This window comes from Podarcis vaucheri (genome assembly GCF_965113315.1).
Source record: "Podarcis vaucheri genome assembly, chromosome: 14".
Lineage (NCBI taxonomy): Eukaryota > Metazoa > Chordata > Lepidosauria > Squamata > Lacertidae > Podarcis > Podarcis vaucheri.
In genome coordinates, this window is record NC_138752.1 from 16801942 (window position 1) to 16822876 (window position 20935).

At 41.4% G+C, this 20935-nt stretch overlaps 1 protein-coding gene across 2 annotated transcripts in view; it reads left to right on the forward strand.

The window, feature by feature from the left end:
* The window catches only part of ADAMTSL3 (ADAMTS like 3), a 285673-nt gene that overhangs the window by 43811 nt on the left and 220927 nt on the right, over positions 1-20935 (forward strand). For both annotated transcript variants that reach the window (XR_014213399.1, XM_082198243.1), the window contains exon 2: positions 2997-3116. Coding sequence is in view for 1 of the 2 variants with exons in the window: in XM_082198243.1 (XP_082054369.1) it covers positions 2997-3116 (120 nt within the window). In the remaining variant the exon portion in view is untranslated. The remainder of the gene's footprint in view (positions 1-2996; positions 3117-20935) is intronic.

Here is a 20935-nt window from a genome sequence, read left to right on the forward strand (position 1 = left end):
TGGACCTAGAAGTATCTTAGTTTGCCATCTCTGTGTTGAATTGACTGCTGTCTAATTGGTGCTGTGCCATCAGATGAAAAATATAATAAATGGTTATCGCCTACTGACAAGGATATGTCAAGGACAGCATCCATCACAATTTCAAACCCTTGTAAAGAATCCTGAAAATTCTGCAAAGAGAAAAATATACAGTGGTACCTTGGTTTACAAACTTAATCCATTCTGGAAGTCCGTTCTTAAACCAAAGCATTCTTAAACCAAGGCATGCTTTCCCACAGCAGCGGGGGACTCAATTTACAAATGGAACACACTCAACAGGAAGCGAAACATGTTCTTATTCCAAGGCAAAGTTCATAAACCAAAACACCAACTTCCGTGTTTGCAGCGTCCTTAATTCAAGTTATTCATAAACTAAACTGTTCTTAAACCAAGGTACCACTGTACTACGAATCAGAAAGAAAGAAAGGGATAAAATAAGTGTTCCTGCCTTGGTATCCTCTGGATATTGTTGGACTACAACTCCCATCACCCCTTGCTGGCGAAGGCTGATGGGAGCTTTAGTCCAACGACATATGGAAGATACCAGGTTGGAAAGGCTGCTCTTTGCAAATGTTTGTTGAATGCTATGCTTTTGCACTTGCTCCAAATGATATTTCACCCTCAGTAGTGTTTAGTAGGCTGCTGCTGCTATAAAATTTAATTTTTGCTCTCTCTTCCCATATTTTATTGGGTGCTTAATATCCAGGCCAGTAAAGATTGCAAAACTCTTTCCATTCTAACAGTTAACCTCTTGGGTTGAAGTTTTCCATACTTCTGGACTGAGTTCAGATTACTGTAACTGAGTGCAATCCAGAGCTATTAAAACAAACGGGAGTTCTGCCACATTGGCTTCAATGGGATCAGGGCTGTTTGCATCTATAGGCTGCTGTTTTGCCCAGCAATGGATAACTTTTCTCAACTTGATGTCAGTGACATTCTTTTATCATTTATAGTGTTCTGCTTCTCTGCTTTAAAGCACTAGCATAGTTTGTCATAAATCTGTAATAGTCTACAGTGGTGCCTCGCAAGACAAAAAGAATCCGTTCTGTGATTCTCTTCGTCTAGCGGTTTTTTCGTCTTGCGAAGCAAGCCCATTGACGGATTAGTGCTATTAGCGCTATTAGCGGCTTTTAGCGGCTTATCTGCTGATCAGATCAGCTGATAAGCGGCTTAGCGGCTTAGAAAAAGGGGGGGAAGGAAAAAAAAACCAGCAGGAACTCGCAAGACATTGTCGTCTTGCGAAGCAAGCCCATAGGAAATTCGTCTAGCGAAGCACCTCCAAAATGGAAAACTCTTTCGTCTAGCGAGTTTTCCATCTTGCGAGGCATTCGTCTTGCGGGGCACCACTGTATAATGTCTTGAATATTTTAAATGTGGGTTAATGATAGAGAGGATGCAAGCAATTTATTAATTGTCTCAATCTCATATTGGGTTACAATGCTATACAGTTATTTGCTGTGACGTGTGGTAGATTTATTGAAGCTGGTGGGGGTGGGGTGAAATCTGGAATAAGACCGCAGTGTGAGGGAGGGTTTCATCTGGATCAGAACCATGTTGAGGACAAATGTTTACATTTCTTCCTCCCCTCACCCATGCTGTGGTCTTGATCAGGACTGTGCCTGCATAGCGTAACAGCAGCATTATGAAAATCATTAAAAATTGCATCATTTGTTCCTAAATCATTTCCTTCATATATTTATACTTTTATTGACAGTATTGTACAGTACTTACTTACCCTAGTGTTGCAAGCTTGGAAGCCAACGCTTCTCTCAGGAAGCATTCATGTAAGGGCTAATATTAGGATTTATTCAAGTATTCCCACAGGCTTTGTAATAGGAGAATACAACTCCTATTTTTCACCCCGGGACCACTGTGCCAAGTTGCAGACCTGGGATTTTCCAGAAGACCTATTTGTTGAGCATTTATCCTGATCGCATGGGAAGAAAAGGGTTCCTTTAATCACAGTAGAACACAGAAAATTCTTTACCTCCCTTGCTCTTCCCCTTTCCGCCCTTCATGCTCTCTGTTTTTGCTCTGCCCCAGCCCTTAGCATGGCTTTTTCCAATCCCAATAATAGAATTGTAGAGTTGGAAGGAACCCGAAGGGTCATCTGGTGCAACCCCCTGCAATGCAGGAATCCTGCACACAGTCTTCCCTGGGTGGGCTCGAACCCCCAACCTTCGAACCACCACCAGGTGCACTGACCCATTGCGCCACAACTAAATCTTTGACCATTTCCTCCTCCCTCCTTGCTATTTCTCTCCCGTCACCTCCCTCTTCCTCCTCCCAGCATCTAGCCTTGCTCTTTCTCTCTCCACCACCATTTATGCTCCATGTACGCCTTTCTCTGCGTGCCAAGTGTGTGTCTCTAGTCTACCGCGAGGGATGCGGGTGGCGCTGTGGGTTAAACCACAGAGCCTCGGGCTTGCCGATCAGAAGGTCGGCAGTTCGATTCCTCACGACGGGGTGAACTCCCGTTGCTCGGTCCCTGCTCCTGCCAACCTGGCAGTTCAAAAGCATGTCAAACTGCAAGTAGATAAATAGGTACTGCTCCGGCGGGAAGGTAAACGGCGTTTCCATGCACTGCTCTGGTTTGCCAGAAGCGGCTTAGTCATGCTGTCCACATGACCCGGAAGGTTACGCCGGCTCCCTCAGCCAATAAAGCAAGATGAGCGCCGCAACCCCAGAGTTGGCCACGACTGGACCTAATGGTCAGGGGTCCCTTTACCTTTAGTCTACCACGACCTCTGGCCCCACCTTTCCCCAGCTTCACCTATTGTAAGCTGCCCTGCCTTGTTCTTCACCCCATCAGCCCCAGTGGGCAGCTGCCCCTGTTGCAGAGCCTCCCCCTTGGTCACACGCCATAGCAGGTCTTTCAGATGGGTACTCATGCTTCTGAATGTGTTGGGCTTTCCTTTTTCAGCAGCCGTAATACGATCTCATCTAATCTTTTACAGACGAGAGCAGAACAGTCCCAAGGTGCATACTTCTTGCCTGAGTTTGCATTATCACCACAAGGAAGCTTCTTGGAAGACACCACAGGAGAACAGTTCCTCACCTACCGCTACGACGATCAGGTTTGTCTGCTGAATATGAAAATTACGGAGTTCTTTTTAATCTTTCCAAGGGAACAATGGGGCATGTGTGCTCTCAAAGCAGGCCTGTTATCTTAATGTCTGGTGCAGTATTTATAAAGGGACAAACAGCAGTTTTAATATTACCGTATTTTCCGTGTATAAGACGCCCCCATGTATAAGACGACCCCTGTTTTTTGGCCCCCCCCCAAATAAATAATTGCAACATTCCGTGCATAAGACGACCCCCAATTTTAAACTTTAAAAAATTGGGGGGGGGGAATATAGTCTTATACACAGAAAAAATGCAGTATTTAGTTTTACTTGTGGGCTTCATTCTTTGATGAAATAAATAAAAAATAAAAATGGCATCAAGAGCAACATTGCAAAAGCCAAAACTTATAAATCTAATGCAAAACAAAGATGTTATAATGCGAAATATATATAGAAAAGTATTTGTACAAATAGCTTTGCTAATAGAAAAGATACAGGGGAAAGCAGGAGATGCAAAAAGGTATGTAGAATTGGGTCAGGAATAGTGCCAAACCATGGTTTAGTGCTCCTAAACGTGCCATTTGTATGCATGTTCCTCCTTCCCTCATGTGCTGTGCTATGATACTCTTCCTGCCTGTCAGCAAACAAATTGGATTTTGGAACCAAAGCTAGTGTAGTGTAGTGTCTAACTAAGGTTTGGCCATAATATTGCACAACAGTTTAATAGACAACTATAGAAGGGGAAATTGCATCATAGTCAGAGGTAGTCCTACCACCTAACGAGATCGTCTCAGCTGGCAGGTTTAGGACACAATTACATGTGCAAAAGCTATTATGACATCGACTAGTGCAAGTTCTCTTGAAATGAGTGCAAGAAGCACAGTGTCAGGGAACTGCCATTGGCTCAGGGGCGAGAGGAGAGAAGCTGGGTGGATTACAGAGAGCCCCCAAAGATCGTGGGAAGCAGCACCTCCTCAGCGGAGGAAGGAAGCCACGCCTCCAGTGAAGAGGAGATGCAGGGCTCAGAGGAGGCGAGGCGGTGCCAGGACACCTTGCCTGAGCAAAGCAGGGAGGAGAGAGGTCCCCCGTTACCCACTCCTTCCTTGCGCAGTAGGCTTCCGCGCTGAGAGGGAAGGCGCAGACTGGGCGTCAAGAAACTACTCTGCTGGGGAAGGTTTAAGGACCGCCCACTCTCAGATTCTGCCAGTGAATGAGCAAGACACGGAATAGAGGCGCTCTGCATTCTAACGGTTTTTATCACCAATAAGAAACCTTTAAAACAGACTATTGAAGCATATTGCCTGATTGCTCTCTAGCAACCAACCGATACCTCTAACACACAGCCATGTGGCTTGAGCCCTAGAGCATCTTCTGAATTGTACTTTGCTCAGAGGCGGTACTGTTTGGATTTCCCCACCCTTGGTACCAAGACGACCTTGTCATAGATCATTCAACTTTTCTGGCACTTGCCTGTTTAGCATCCTGGGAAGGCAAAATCTGATTGCGTTCATAATGCAATTTGAAGTATGTGTAGCTTGTAGGGAAAGACCTGCCAAAGAAGCTGAAAAACATCTTCATGTATTTGACAACGGCGGCGAGAGTCTTAATAGCACAAGGATGGAAGACTGAGGAAACTCTGACAAAAAAAGTACAGTATGGCAAGAGAAGCTGATGGACTATGCATAATTGGCAAAATTGACACATAAACTACAGAACAAGGATAACTGTGACTTTAAAGATGAATGGGAACCTTTTACAAAGTACTTAAAGATGCAACAAAGTGAATTGGACTCCTTGGCAGGTTTTGAATAAACAGTCACAAACTTTTTATTGATAACAAACAGCTAGACAAATTAAGGATCTATACAAATCTGTAACATGCAGAGAATAGCATTTTATAGAGAAACCAGAGATCGGAACTGAGGGAAGTTGGGGTGGGGTGGGGAGGGGGGTTGTTTTATGGGAAGGGGGAAAATGGGGAATTAAGGATGATATGTTTTAAGATAATATGTTTTGTTTAAATTTTTAATAAAAAATCTATTTAAAAAAATGAAGTATGTGTAGCAAGGAGATGTATTAATGCCTGGTTTAAAAAGCCAATTGCCTTTTCTGAAAAGGAATTTCTTGAAACACCTTCCACAAGGTGCAGCCCATAGCAGATGGTAAGCTAATTCTTGTGTCCTGTTTTTTATGTAGCATTTTGACTAAATGTGGTTTCCTTAACAGAGAATTGTTCATTTTTACTGGATAAATTTATATATGAAATGAACAGATTTTCATTTTACATTTTCACAGTTTTTGTTTATGTTGAGCTTGTTGAAGTAGAACGTCAAAAAAGTTAAATTGTAAAGAGAGGGTAGTAATGGATGAAGCAGGGAGTCTGGAAAATAACAAACCATGTTTCTTATAATTAAAACAGCAGTGCGTACTCCAGAAGCCATAGATACATTACACTAAATGTGGAATAGATATAATGGCAAAGAAAGCAACATGAAAGGGACCCTGTTAATCTTGGCAGACGATCTAAAGTAAACCTAGGAAGTGTGTGGCCTGCTGTGGAAATTTACTCATAACACAATGTGTCCCAGAATCCCATTGAACTCCACATCAAAACAATCAGAACTGCATTCATGGGTACTTAAAGCACATTGCTAGTGCAATCTGAATAATGCAGAGATTTATAGAACAATGTGAAAGAGGAGGGTTTGTCTCTCACACCCAGCACCATTTCTGATCACAGAGCATCTTGGCTTCTGGAAATTCTGTTGTTGGGAGACCACTCTTCACACCTTACCGTATTTTTCTGTGTATAAGACAACCTTTTTCTGACTTTTTTTGGTGATAAAGTGTGGGCTGTCTTATGCACGGGTTAATATGCTAAAATAAAAAAATTCCTTCCTGTAGCACCTTAAAGACCAACTAAGTTAGTTCTTGGTATAAGCTTTCGTGTGCATGCACACTTCTTCAGGTATCTGAAGAAGTGTGCATGCACACGAAAGCTTATACCAAGAACTAACTTAGTTGGTCTTTAAGGTGCTACAGGAAGGAATTTTTTTATTTTGACTATGGCAGACCAACACGGCTACCCATCTGTAACTGTTAATATGCTAAGTAAGCGAGGGCTGGTGCTGCAGCCGTAGCAGGGAAATGTTGGAGAGGAAGCTGCTTACCTGCTCTTCCCATCTCAGGAAGAGTATTTGGTGAGTGCCAGTGTGCGGTGTATTACGGCACCAGTTCCGTCAGCCAGAGTGGGGGATCGTCGAAAAGCTGCTCAACAGCTTAGCGAACTTACAAAAGAAGCTCGACAACTGTTGAGGGCTCCCAAAAATAGGGATCGTCTTATACATGGGGTTGTGTTATACAGTGGTACCTCCGGTTACATACGCTTCAGGTTACAGACTCCACTAACCCAGAAATATTACCTCAGGTTAAGAACTTTGCTTCAGGATGAGAACAGAAATCGTGCTCCGGCGGCACAGCAGCAGAAGGAGGCCCCATTAGCTAAAGTGGTGCTTCAGGTTAAGAACGGATCTCCGGAACAAATTAAGTACTTAACCCGAGGTACCACTGTACATGTAAAAATACAGTATGTGGTGTTGAGAGGGTGGTTATATGGCATTGGATTGCTAGCTAGGGCAGGAACAAGGGTGTCCAGTTTCTAATCAGGGTATTTTGTATTTTGTTGGTATTTAAAGAATAAGAGGAGAATTCCCTGGATGCCAAGATCCAGCATTTGGGCAAGTATTCTTTGGTGAGAGAACCCCAGCAGAGATTTAAAATCATGAAATATGCGTCAAAATAAAGCCATTAGACCTTCAAAATAGCCCCCTCTAAGTCGCTTACAAAGCTCCCCACTTTGTTAGAATAGAAAGAGACCACACTTTCGGTAGTTAAAAATGGTTTGATTACAAACTCTTCAAACGTAAGATTCATTTGCTTTTCCATACAGCTGCAAGAAAAGACTTAGTTTTAAAATTGGTAATACTTCTTATTAATTATTATTAATAGCAGTTGGGGAGAAAGGGGGCACTTAGAATCTTTGAGCATGTTGGAACTTCTGCTCATGCTTTTGGAGATGCTGTTGTGTTATAAAAGCAAAGTACTTCTTGCTTGGGTTTACCCTAGGTGTTTCTGATTCAGATGACATGTACCCTGTTCTAGACACCTGGGAAAGTAATAATATATCAAGCAGTAAAACGCAGCTGCAATACGGGCCACGTTTATGACAGTCTTGTTAAAAGGAAAAGTGGTTGCTTTTTGATCAAGAGAGTTTAACTGAACGGAGAGATATTTGGATGAGGAGGCAATAAAGCCCAATTTAATCAAACATGCTTTGGAAACCGCAAAGCATATGTCAGTGCTGAAAGGAGATAAAGAGCACGATTCATTGGACAATAATGCCTGTGAAGGTGTTGAAAAAAGATTTCTTTCATTTTCAGTCTGGGGCGAAATCAGAGCCATAAAATACATTATTTGCAAAGCCAGCATTTGAGTGAGTCAGCTATTGCTCGTCCCACTCCCAGTTTCACAGAAAAGGGACTTTGCAAACTATCCTTTTCTGCGCAGTTTCCCCCTCGCTCTCATTTCAATATTGCCATTTCTGCAACTCAACATTCACTTCCTTTATTTTATAATTTTAAATAATTTTTTCAAGATGGCAATTTTGCTTAAGAAAAGGGGAAGGCTTCTACATAATGTAACCTGGACTTCCATTCCTGAGTTGGTATGTAACCTGTTTAGAATAATGCCACTACTTCCACACCTTTCAGAAAGCATTTGCTACCCTAAAAGACTTACTGTTAGTGTGAAATGGGAGACAAGTAAAATATTAATAGGAACAACTTGTGCTCTGTTCTGTTGTAGCAGTGTTGCATATGGATTCATGTTCTCCTCTCATAGTTCATTATTCACTCCTTTGGTCTGGCAAGAGTGTGCTTATGGTTTTAAGCAAGGCTGTATAAAAACTTTTTTACGCTGTCTTGTAGGTATTAAGGAACTACATGCAGATGGAAAGGTTTGCAGTTCTACACGCTCATATATTATCAAATAACTGGGTGGGGGAAGTAATAGTGATTTGCCAAGGCAGTATCTCTGTAGGGCCTGTTTCATAGTAGGAATACAGTGGTACCTCTGGTTACGAACTTAATTTGTTCCAGAGGTCTGTTCTTAACCTAAAACTGTTCTTAATCTGAGGTACCGCTTTAGCTAATGGGGCCTCCCTCTGCCACCAGCCACCGCCGTGCGATTTATGTTCTTATCCTGTGGTAAAGTTCTTAACCTAATGTACTTCTTCCGGGTTAGCAGAGTCTGTAACCTGAAGTGTTTGTAACCCAAGGTACGACTGTACAGTTAGACACCAGTCCAGTGTAGTCCTTGTGCAATACTATTAAACACAACAAGTTAAGGAGATCCGAGTTTAAATTCCCACTCAGCTGCAAAGCTTACTGGTTGAGCCTCGGCCATTTGCTATCTGGTGCAAAAACCCCATGCACACAATAAGTTTTTGTGCACATTATTTACACATTTTTGTGGCTGCATCGTTTTTGGCATTTATGTACATTCTTTGTTGAACTTGCATTAACCATGAATCTCATATTCAGCATGTGTGTGTCTACCTACACTCACGGCTTTGTGTGTTTGCGTGCGTGCACATTATACATATCAATAAAATTCAACTGAATTGTTAGAGATCATATCTCACTTGTTGCATAAGTTATTCTTCTGTAGTGTTGAAGTACTTTGACTTTTAGACACTCTGTGCCAGAAACAAAATACCTTCCCGCTTACCCCAAATGATTTTGGGAAAGGGCGTTTATGTTTGGGTCCCCTCTCAAACAGCCGAATATGCTAACTGAGCTTTACCATAAAAATAGCTAATCCTTTTATTTCTTTTCTACATCCTCTTTTAATTTTTGCTCTTGTCCCTCTGGTTGCCTGAAGAAAACAGTTATTTTTTCCAAATATTAGTAGAACAGGAAAACATATATCCTCTAGTTTTCTTGACACTCAAAAGTACCGCTTCCAAGTAATAAAATCATTCCAGATGACAGACCACCAACAAGGACATTAGTGCAGAGCATGTTTGGTAAGACCTGTACAGAGCATCTCTTTCATCCTGTTTCCTGGCTAAGATCTACTCGGTTGAGGATAAAGATACAATCTTTGAAGGGAAACAGCATCTCAACTAGGTGAGGAGCCACAGAAAATTTCATGGTGTTTATCATGTTTAAGTATGCCTCAACCCACTTTACTGGAAATTACTTTAAAGGCAAGTGGTTTTTGGCAGTGAAACACTTCCATCTTCCTTCTTATTTGGTTTATTAGTCACAAAAAACCCTCTAGGTGAATCCTGTAAAAATAGATGTCATTAAATGTGCTTACCTATGCAATGCCTACTAGAACTGTTGAATAAATCCACAGAAGTTGCTATCACACAGACTTTCTTTTCTTTTTAAAACTACCTTTGCTTAAGTAATTTATGTTACTTTCTTGTGGCAGCTTGATAATGTGAAAATGATAGTGGCAGAGGAAGCTTTTTCTCTTTAGTTGCTTAGAGCAGATTATTACCTGCCCCAGATGTCCAAGCAAGTGACTTATTTACAAACTGGAATTAGAGCCCCGCTTGCAAGCATGCTATATGCAGCTTGAGTTTTGCAAACCATTGGATTTTCGCTGTTAGCTTGATGCTTTTCAACACTGATCAGAATGGTTGCCTGGGAAGATGAAGCTTTTGTGTAAAGGATTGTGAATGTTGATTTGGAACAATTATCACCAAGGAACCCTTGTTGATGGCTTAGAGTGCGATTTTAAAAAGCACGTGGGCCTGAACTCTATATCCTTCGATTTTTAATTAGAAAAGTTCCCATTGCTTTGCAGGGCACGAAATATTTGCTAGTTGGCTGAAGGCAGCTGGGCTGTGGCTCATTGGTAGAGGAACCAGTCATTAGTCACACAAACCATTCATTAGTCATGCAAAGAAATACTTAATGGACCTGGCTAGAGCCATTAACTTAACAAAAAGACTGGTTTTACTGTTTTTTTTGAACAGACTATTTTCCTGAATACTTCCCTTTTGCAGATCTAAAATCAAAGGCTTGGATGAGATCCTGAAGATGACATCTAGATTGCACCCCCAATCTATAACAGTATTGGCACACTGATTTTATTTTATTTTTTTAAAATTTACTTGGCTCATTATGTTGCTTGATAAAAGATCAAATTGAATATGTTTAGCAATATCACATATAGGTCCTATCGTAGTCAAGCCTATTTGGAAGCCCTGTTTCTTCAACTGGATTTATTTCCGTGAAGGCATCTGGGATGCGGGTGGCGCTGTGGTCTAAACCACAGAGCCTAGGGCTTGCTGATCAGAAGGTTGGTGGTTCGAATCCCCGTGACGGAGTGAGCTGCCGTTGCTCAGTCCCTGCTCCTGCCAACCTAGCAGTTCGAAAGCACGCCAATGCAAGTAGATAAATAGGTACTTCTCCGGCGCGAAGGTAAACAGCGTTTCCGTGCTCTAGTTCGCCAGAAGCGGCTTAGTCATGCTGGCCACATGACCCGGAATCTTTCTGTGGACAAATGCTGGCTCCCTCACCCAGTAAAGCAGATGAGCGCCGCAACTCCAGAGTCGTCCGCGACTGGACTTAATGGTCAGGGGTCCCTTTACCTTTACCTAGGCATCTCTAGGATTGCAACTTAAATGCAGTAAGCACTAAATACCATGACGGGAGTTACTTCAAAGTAAATACAGATAAGCCTTCTGTGTAAATGTTTCATTTTGTAGGCTGAAATGGTCCCTATGGCCATATGTTGTGTCTTAATAATTTTAATACTTATTTAATGATGTATACTCCGCTTATTGATCAAGTTATCCTCAAGGTAGTTTACAGCAGATTGTAGTGATACAAGACCCCACGTATATTCATGCTCAACTGAGCCGCCACTAGGCTGCTGGTCAGCTAGTCTGCTAGTTTTAACCTGGCTCATATCCTAAAATATAAACGCAAAGTAGTGTTTTGGGGTTTTGTTTTGTTTTTGTTTTTAAAAATTAATGCTCATTCTTCCTGTCTCTGAAAGCTGTTATAAAAGAACGAACAAATAAGCTGCTTTGCAGGATGAAAAAAAAGTTAAACAATATGAACAAACGGTCAGAAGAAATTAGTTCCTTAATCAGCTGCAATGTGTATTTGATTTGTGGCTGTGCTGTTGGAGGAAGGAGGCCAGGAAATTCTTGCTTGTGCTTACAAGTCAATCTTATGTCATAGGCAGATATGGCATAAATCAAGCACAATGAGTGGCCTCGGTTCGAAAGTGGAGGTGGGGTTGTTATTGTTATTTTGCAACTTTTCTTTGGGCTTCCCAGTTGGCTGGGGTTTCTGTTAACCACTTAGCTGCAGTGCAACTTATGTACACTTTGGTAATCAGTAATGGGTAGTGAGTTTTTGCTGCTTGTATTGGCTTATATGTCTTATATATGGATTATATTGTTAAATTTTGTTGATCTGCAGACTGCCTTGGTATACAAATGATTTTGAAATACAAACAAATAAATAAAAAAGCAGTATTGAATGCATTTAAGCTCTTCCTGTGATGAAAATTTTCACTGACTCAACATAAGGCTCAAGCAAGTTGTAATGGCAGCAGACCAGTTTGATTTTAACCTGGGTTTGTCCCAATGCCATACAAATTGAGGAAATGTGAGGGCCTGATATTTTTCTGGTGTCTGGGCTACATTTAAGAGAGATGACCTCTTTACAGACTTTTTGATGTCAGCTGAAAACATTTCCTCTTCCAACAACCCTTTTAATGGATTATTATACACACATCCACACCACTCTTCACCATAAGATCTCAGTGTGGTTCCCAGAAGAAAATACAGGATAAAAACAAGTAAATAACTAAAACAACAAAACAGTACCCCCTTCCTACAGACACACTTAAAAGGCTGCTGAATATTAATCAGCCAAAGGCCTGGTTGAAAAGGAACATTTTCTGCCTGTTGCCTAAAAATATATATAATGAAGGTGTCAGGCAAACCTCCCTAAGGAGAGCATTCCACAAACAGGAGCCACTATAGCTGTTTTGAGACTACAACTCCCATCTTCCCTTGCTAACAGGACCAGTGGTCAGGGATGATGGGAACTGTAGTCCCCAAACAGCTGGAGGGCCAAGTTTGGCCATGCCTGCACTACAGAGAAGGAGATCCCACAAGTGGTCCAAGCCATTACGTACTGACCTCATATACGAAGAGTAACACCTAGAACTGTTTTGGCTTAACCAGCCTCTCACCTGACAACAGCCAGGTTGGACACTAGACCAGCCATGAAACAGCAGCCTGTCCTCAGATAAGGGCCAACTTATACATCTTCATTCAGGAATTTAGCATCAGTTTTGAAGGGCTCCAGAATATAAAAATCCCTTGTGCATTTTTTGTTATATGATTTACTTTGCTTCTCAACTGAATAACATTTGCAACTTTTCCCTCCTTCATTGTGGCTTGCCTTGACACATCAAAATTTCTTCCCCCTCCTCCTCCTCCTCTTCTTCTTCACAGATTTTGACAAATTCAAGAAGGATAAAGTTATTAATGGCTACTCTAGGATTAGTGGCAGCATGCCTTTGATTTCCAGTCAAACATCACAGAACATCAGTGGGGGAGGGCTATTGTGTTCATGTCCCATTGTGAACTTCTTATATGGGCCTTTGCTAAACTCGTGTTCTTCATTTCATGGTACCAAGCGCTTACGTAACATTATTCAGCTTACTGTGGCCTGTCACTCTCAATATTTAACGTCCCTTTCCTAAGACCCTGCTGGTATTTTAGTCCAACCAATACCGAGAAGTTGTGGAAAGGCAGAACAGTTTAGTAATGAATTAGTTCCATCAGTAACTCATTATGCATTAATCAACGGCATCTTGTGTTTTCTTAACTAATTTAAGCTGAATTCTGAAAGAATGCAGCATAGAGAAGTATTTTCCCTTCAGCCCCAGTTTGTGGCAGATACAAATTGAATGAGACTCCGTTTAGCTTTCGTGTTTATCTCCATTAGAGGGTTCATTATGGCGTGTAACATGTGCCATAAATTTACTCTCCACTCTTAGGACAGGAAGGGTACTAGGGGGCTCAGAACAAGCGTTAGGAATTTCTTCCACATGGCCATTCACACAACTCTGGTAGCAGGGGAAGAGAAAAGATTGCCTTGTGCAGTGATGATGGAGTCTATAGGTCCCCCACTGTATTCAGAACTTTCTCCAGAGCCAAAACAAACTGAAACATCAGAAGATTTACTTCTACACAAAGGATTTGTATATTCCCTTTACCAGCTAAATTTGCAGGACATTTATCTAAACTGACAGGGTTCTTATATGTTCCTTGAGATGAAAACAGACCAAAAGCCACTTCACACTTCACCTGGTAATTGCATTTTGCTGTGGTTTCCCCAGTGTTTCCTCTCTGGCAAATGCGTAAAATGCAGAGGGGCAGGCAGGCATTCTTAAGCATGCACCCGTTACATACTCCAGGATCTGGTCACCCATGGTTTCAGGGATCTTTGTCTGTCTTTTACATATTGTGCATTTGCTGTGGGAAATTTCCAGAAAGACCCTAAAAATGAGGCCCTTTTATTTCCCCAGTTTATTCAGGATTGGGGCAAAACTAGGTTTTAAAACAGTCAATTAATTTCATTTGATAACTGCTTTCCATGATGCACCCTGAATCAATTTAACAATAAAAATATAAAAGCATGCACAAATGCAATTTCTAATCCAGTTGTAGAATTAAAAAAATGGGATAAAATTCAGTGTGCTGGTTTTGACATATAAAGTCTTAAACGGCTCAGGACCGCAATACTTCAAGGACCGCCTCTCCCCATATAAACTCTGCGTTCATCATCTGAGGCCCTTCTTCGTGTGCCTCTTCTGTGAGAGATCCAGACCAGGGTGATGACACGAGAATGGGCCTCACCTCCATATGTGCTCACACGACTTCCTTGATTTGTGGAACTAGCACTGCTACAGGTGCCACATAATACTCATTCCCCACGTGCAAGAAGTGGTTCTTTTAGTGTGGTTCTTTTAAGTTTAGTACTTAAACTTCGGAACTTCCTGCCTGTTGATATCTATGCACCATTTTGGGCACCCATTTAAAACAATTTTTATTTAGGCAAGCCTATCCAGATACATAAATGTTGACATGTTTCAACCACTTTTACCATTAATTATCTTAAGTATCTTAAAAATATTATTATTATTATTTTAATTTTATTAAGGTTTATAGAGAAAAATGCAAAACTTAATAACTTTTTCCCTTTAAAAAAACCAAACCAAGACTTTTATCTAGATACAATAAAAAACACAAAAAGGGAGAGGGGAGAAATAGAGAAAGACAAAGAAATAAATGAAAAAAGATTAGAAAAGAGGTTAAAAAAGGAAGAGAAAAATAAGATTCAGAAAGTGAAGCACTTCCGCTTCTTCATCTGTCTTCATATTGACTTTGTCCAATGCAATATAACACCCAACAAAGCCACTTTCTATAAGCAAACATTATCTTCGATCCTCAAATCCAGGTATCATGATTTCATTTTTTCATTTTCACTCAAAAATGAACCTTTGGGAGGTTTCCAATGTTTAACAAATGTTCACAATGACTTTCCCCCAATTAAACAACATCTGTTAAAATATTTTAAATTGTTTTTATTGATAACTTTAATATTCCTTGTATACCTCTTAGAGGTTTCCCTACAACGAAGCACATGCATAAAAATAACTGTGTAGTCAGCAGCAGAAGCAGATTCCTCTAGTCCTGAGTTGAGAAACCTCCATGTGTTTCTGGTCCCCCTGTTCCCCATCAGTGACAGCCAGCATGACCAATGACCAGGCATGACAGCAGCAGTAGCAACTGGTATGTTAGGACAGAGCCATCCTCCTGACACAGATGTTGCTGTAGCTTACCTGGACCTGGGGAAAGTCAGGTCGGCGGTGAGATTGGGTGGGTACCAGATTGCCTCCACTAGGGCATCTGTCTGTGTTGGGAGGGTAGCTCTGCTCCATCTCACCAGCTGTTACTGGAGAGCAGGTGTGCAACAACATCTGGCAGCCACTGGTTCCCCATCCCTGCTGTAGTTGTTCAAAAGTAACCAATGACCAAATGTGACCTAGGAGCTTTGGTTGAAATCTGGAAGTAACCCTTGATGTACTCTGGTCTACTGTGGTAGCCAGGCTTACAGGCTGGTGTGGGTGGTCATCTTATAGTTCCATTTCATTTCATTTCACTTTTAATTTGTCTTCCACCTTTCTGTATTACTATACACAAGGCAGTTTACAAGCTGAATAAACAACAAAATAGGCAGCAAAGATCACACACACCTAATAACAGTCTGACCCAATACAAAAAAGTCACGATAAAAACATAACTTTAAAATAAACAACTTGTATCAAATAAAGCAATATTCAATAATCCATTAGACTATAATAGTAAACAGTAAAATTGAATATCAGGAAATAATAATTAAACAGTTTTACACTTAATTACAGTGGAGAATTGCTAAACTATAATCAATAACGGCAAATCACAATGCACAAAATACCACAAAACATACGAAACCACGTAAAAGGATCAAATTGAGAAACAAGGACACACAACTTACATTGTTTTTTTTTTTTTTAAATATACCATCCTTTGGCCCTACCAGGTTGGTGTACCATTAAGGGAATTCTTGGCTGACTTTGCTAAGGTCCCAGGTTTTATGAGTTGTTAAGGTGAAATTCTGGGGCGCAAGTGCTTGAAAGGCTGAACGACATGGAATTATTATTGAAGAAGTTGCAATAGTAGGGTTTAGCAGAGACCTCTTGAATGTAGAATAAATCTTAAGATTACGCATGTGATTCAATTACTTGAGGAACTGGTGCAACAGCCAGAAAATATCAAAGTCCTTGGAACTTTGGAATCTGATTAAGATTCTTTGGGTATTACTTAAAGGGCAGTTTGGATCCGATGGTAAATGGCCCCATTGCTAGCTCTTGTGATACGGTATTGGATTTCTTACAACAAATTAGTAAGCTAAAACCACTTCTTCCTTTATAGCTAGCTAATTTGATTTTCCTTTGCTGCAGGCAAGCACACATTAAGGTCAATCTGTGTTTACAGGCGGCCATATGGACTTCAGAAAATTGAAAACATTTGAAACTTTTGTTTTATGAAGGACGAACTCTTCCCTATTTAGACTTGATCTTCTGCCTCTTGTGACTATAAGGTCTCTTTGTTAAATCAATCCCAATTAAGCAGACCTTCTCATTTTTGTCACGTGCTTATTTTTTTAAATAATAGTTATTAAACATTTGTTCCAGGCATGGGGAACCTTTAGTCCTCCAGGTGTTTCTGGACTCCATGGCCAGGGATGATGGGAAATGTAGTTTAGCAATGTCCAGAGGTCCAGAAGTCATAGGTTTTCCCACTACTGGCTACAAAGATGATAGGGATTATTCTCCCCCACTCTTTTTGGACACCAAATGGAAAATTAGTCCTTGGAGGTAAATTAATTGAATGAAGATTGACTTGTACAGAGCTGAGTAGGGCTGGGCAATATCTGGTTTTCAACATCACGATATACCACCAGCTAAACGTCGTGATATACTGATACACAACAATGTCTGAAATAAGGATAGAGCTATGTAGAGGCTTTAGCTGGCTTCATGGTTTTCCCCACATTGTGATTTTTGCATAGCACACACATCAGGATTCGCAATATATTTCCAGGTCAAAATTCATGAAACAAATATCATGATACAGACATGAGACCTGTTTTTGGACAATATATCACTCAGCCCTAACACACATCATGATTCACGTTAAATTGCCAGGTCAAAAACGATATCCCAATATGGACTTCAAGCCGGTTTGGGATGATATATCGCCCAGCCCTAGAATTGAGCAGGATTAAATCCTGGGTGGGGTTTTATGGCTTTAAAGTAAATGAACAGAAGGGGAGTTGATGGGGGGGGGGTCGTGTTTGGAACTCCGGCTTCACCTCTACTTCTACCCTACACCCAGTTTGTGACTTTCCTCCATCTAGTCCAGGGTTGGGGAGCCTTTTTCAGCCCAGGAGCTGCTTGCTCTTCGGGTGGCGGGGGACACATGCCAGTGGTGGGCAGGACCAGATGCAAGTGGGTAGGACAATGAATGCAAATGCTTACCTCCGTACAGCAGGACCATTGTTGGGTTGGGCTGGGGAGCAGTTGTGGCCTGGGACAAATCCCAATGAGAGAGGCCAGGAGAGTGACATTCAGTACCTAAGCCTGAGGTTCAGGAGAGTCACATTCATTCAGTACCTGGACCTGAGGTTCAGGAGAGTCACATTCATTCAGTACCTGGACCTGAGGTTCAGAAGAGTCACATTCATTCAGTACCTGGACCTGAGGTTCAGAAGAGTCACATTCATTCAGTACCTGGACCTGAGGTTCAGGAGAGTCACAGTCATTCAGTACCTGGATCTGAGGTTCAGGAGAGTCACATTTATTCAGTACCTGGACCTGAGGTTCAGAAGAGTCACATTCATTCAGTACCTGGACCTGAGGTTCAGAAGAGTCACAGTCATTCAGTACCTGGATCTGAGGTTCAGGAGAGTCACAGTCATTCAGTACCTGGACCTGAGGTTCAGGAGAGTCACAGTCATTCAGTACCTGGACCTGAGGTTCAGGAGAGTCACATTCATTCAGTACCTGGACCTGAGGTTCAGAAGAGTCACATTCATTCAGTACCTGGACCTGAGGTTCAGAAGAGTCACATTCATTCAGTACCTAGGCCTGAGGTTCCCCACCCCAGATTTAGTCCATCCAGCCCAATATTCTGTTACCAAGTGCAGCCAGTCAAATGCCGCAAGCAGGGCACTAGGACAGCACTCACACCCCTGCCGCTACTCCCAGCTCAAATAACCTGAACGAGTTCATTGCATCTTTTAAAAGGGACTTGGATGTGATTAAATTTTCTACTCTCTTTCCCCATGCCTATTCGAGAGAATATGTGCACCCTGCAGTATCATACTAAGAGGTTGTCTCTCCCCCCCATCCTAATTTTCAGCTGTGGCTCGCCAGAATGAACCAACATTCCAGTAGAATAAATCAGCGATGGGAAACCTTTGGCCACTTCCTATGCTCCCAATACGGGCAGCTTTCTGCGTTCCTAATTTGGAGCTAATCTTTAGTCAAACTTTGTTGCTTTAGCTCAGTTGATGCATTGCAGCCCCCAAAGTTCGCCCACATCAAAGCCCCGACTTCAGTTAAGCCCACTAAAATGCATCTTTTGAAGATGGAAAAACAAAGACTTGACGAAGGATGGGGATGGTACCTTGTAAGAGGAACTCTTTTTGTTAGCATTTCCCTTCCTCTTAGAATGAGGAACAGAAATTCTCTCAATGGCGGCACAGGGAGTGTAGTCAGCGATTGCATATTGTGGTTAGTAGTATCTCATTAAAGCCCTTTGTCTTGTTTCTACTTTGCTTGGAATCAGCTGACATACAAGATTATTCACCACCTTATGTGATTGGAAGCGTTGTATCTGTTTCCCCCTCATTAAGTAAAGTATAAGATACTTAGGCAAGTTTATTATTGCTAAGCAGATGTCATATTGAGTCCTTCTAGTTTAGAATGATACCGCAAAAAAAGGTAGCCATGAAAAATATATATGTTTTGAAAATTCAGCGAATCAAAAGCACCCAGTAGTAGTTTTCAGAAAATATCAAAAGCGTCCAGTGTGGTTTTATTTAATTCAAAAATGTGTACCCAAGTTGATGGACACATAACCTGTTAGGAAAGCAACAGATGAATTAGGTTTACCATGCTATGATTTAATTTAAAACCAACATTTTGTTGACAACATAGTTCATAGTTTAAAGAAGAAGTATTAAGTGTAGGGTGTAAGTTTTCTGTATTTCCTACCACTCAGAAAAAAGACACCATTAATTCTGACATCTGTTTTTAACACTTTCCCTCACATTTTTGGATGGCTGCCTGGCCAAAGCTGGAAAGTGACTAAGAGATCAGGCAAAGATGGCCTAAGGGTCTGTTCCCAGCTGGTACGACATCTGGAATGTTATATATTGTGGATGAATTCAGAGTTATAGTTTAATAAGTTTGGTATTCAAGCAGCCGGCCTACAGCAGAGGGAAAGACAGCAGTGACAGTATATATGCTATGAACACAGACCTGCTGAGGTGTCCAAAATATAATTTGCAGAAGCTTCCCTTCCCATTTGGCTAGTTCATCTTTTTTGCTTCCATATAGATTTCATCCCTTATTGATTTGAAACTTTAAAAGAAAGACAGTGAAGTCATATTTGTAGTAGATCCAACCTCTTATCTTATCCTGCGAAACTTTAAGATATGTCTGGGATTTCCCTCCCTCCATCATTCTGCTCAATTTGATGGGAATAATCTTTTAAAAAGGACTTGCTTTGAAGTTATTTACTGTGTTTGCTCCTCAGATGCTTGTTTTTTTCCCTTTGAAGGTATTGCTCTTGGTCTACCAGACGAGATACAGTTATGCATCGCATGCTGACATGTTCCACTTATATTCAGTATTAAAACAATCTCATCGGAAACAGTTAAAAGCCCTGTTCAAATAAAAAATAGTAAAAGTCATTGCCTGGTACTGGAAAGATTGCAGTGAAGGTACCAGACAAGCGCCTCTGGGGAGTAAATCGAATGCCACAGTCACAAAAACAGTTTAGTAGTAGTAGTAATAATAATAATAATAATAATACCTTTATTGTCATTGTACAACCTGTGTACAATGAAATTAACTGAGCCTCCCTCCCCCAAACCCAAATACTCAATATCATTCCACTCTGTGTGCTTATCGAACAACACACCACCTCACAAGTCAATTGCGCTATGTTGTTTTCCATTCAGCAGCCTAACAGCCCACAGATAGAAGCTATTTTTTAGCCTGTTGGTACTGCTGATTATACTTCTATATCTCCTGCCCGAGGTAGAAGATTAAAGAGGTGCTGGCCGGGGTGTGAGTCATCCCTGAGAATTTCTCTCTCTCTCCTAAGGCAATGAACCCTTGCGATGTCATCTAGCGAACTCAAGGGACAGCCCATGATATCATGTGCTGTATTCACCACCCTCTGTAGAGGCTTTCTGTCTGTGGCTGTCAAGCCAGCATACCACACTCTGATACAATATGAAAGGACTGGTAAAAGGAGTTCATCAATTGTTGTGTAACATTATTCTTTCGCAAGACCCTGAGGAAATGGAGTCTCTGTTGGGCCTTTCTGACCACCTGAGTTATGTTGATTTTCCAAGTGAGGTCCTCACTAAGGTAAGCTCCCAGGAATTTAAAGGAGGAGACTCTCTCCACACAGCCCCCCCCCCCCAATATATAACGGGGCAGATTCCCCTCTCTTCCTCCGGAAGTCCAACACCATCTCCTTTGTCTTACTAATAGTTAGGTGCAAGTTGTTCTCTAAGCACCATGTAGATACTTTTTGAACCTCCCCCCTGTACACTGTTTCATCTCCGCCTGCAATTAGGCCCATTATGGTAGTATCATTTGCAAACTTAATAATTACTTTGGATGGATCAGATAATATGCAGTCATATGTGTACAATGAGTACAGGTAGGGATTTAGCACACATCCCTGTGGGGTGCCAGTGCTAAGCTTCAGGGAGGTAGATGTAACAGTTCCAGTCCTCACTGTTTGTGTCTGATCCCTCAAAAAGTCTTTAATCCAGTCACAGATGGTAGAAGAAAGGTCCAGATCCGTCAGTTTTTTAATAAGAATGTCCGGGAGGATGGTATTAAAAGCTGAGCTATCAATAAACAACATTTCA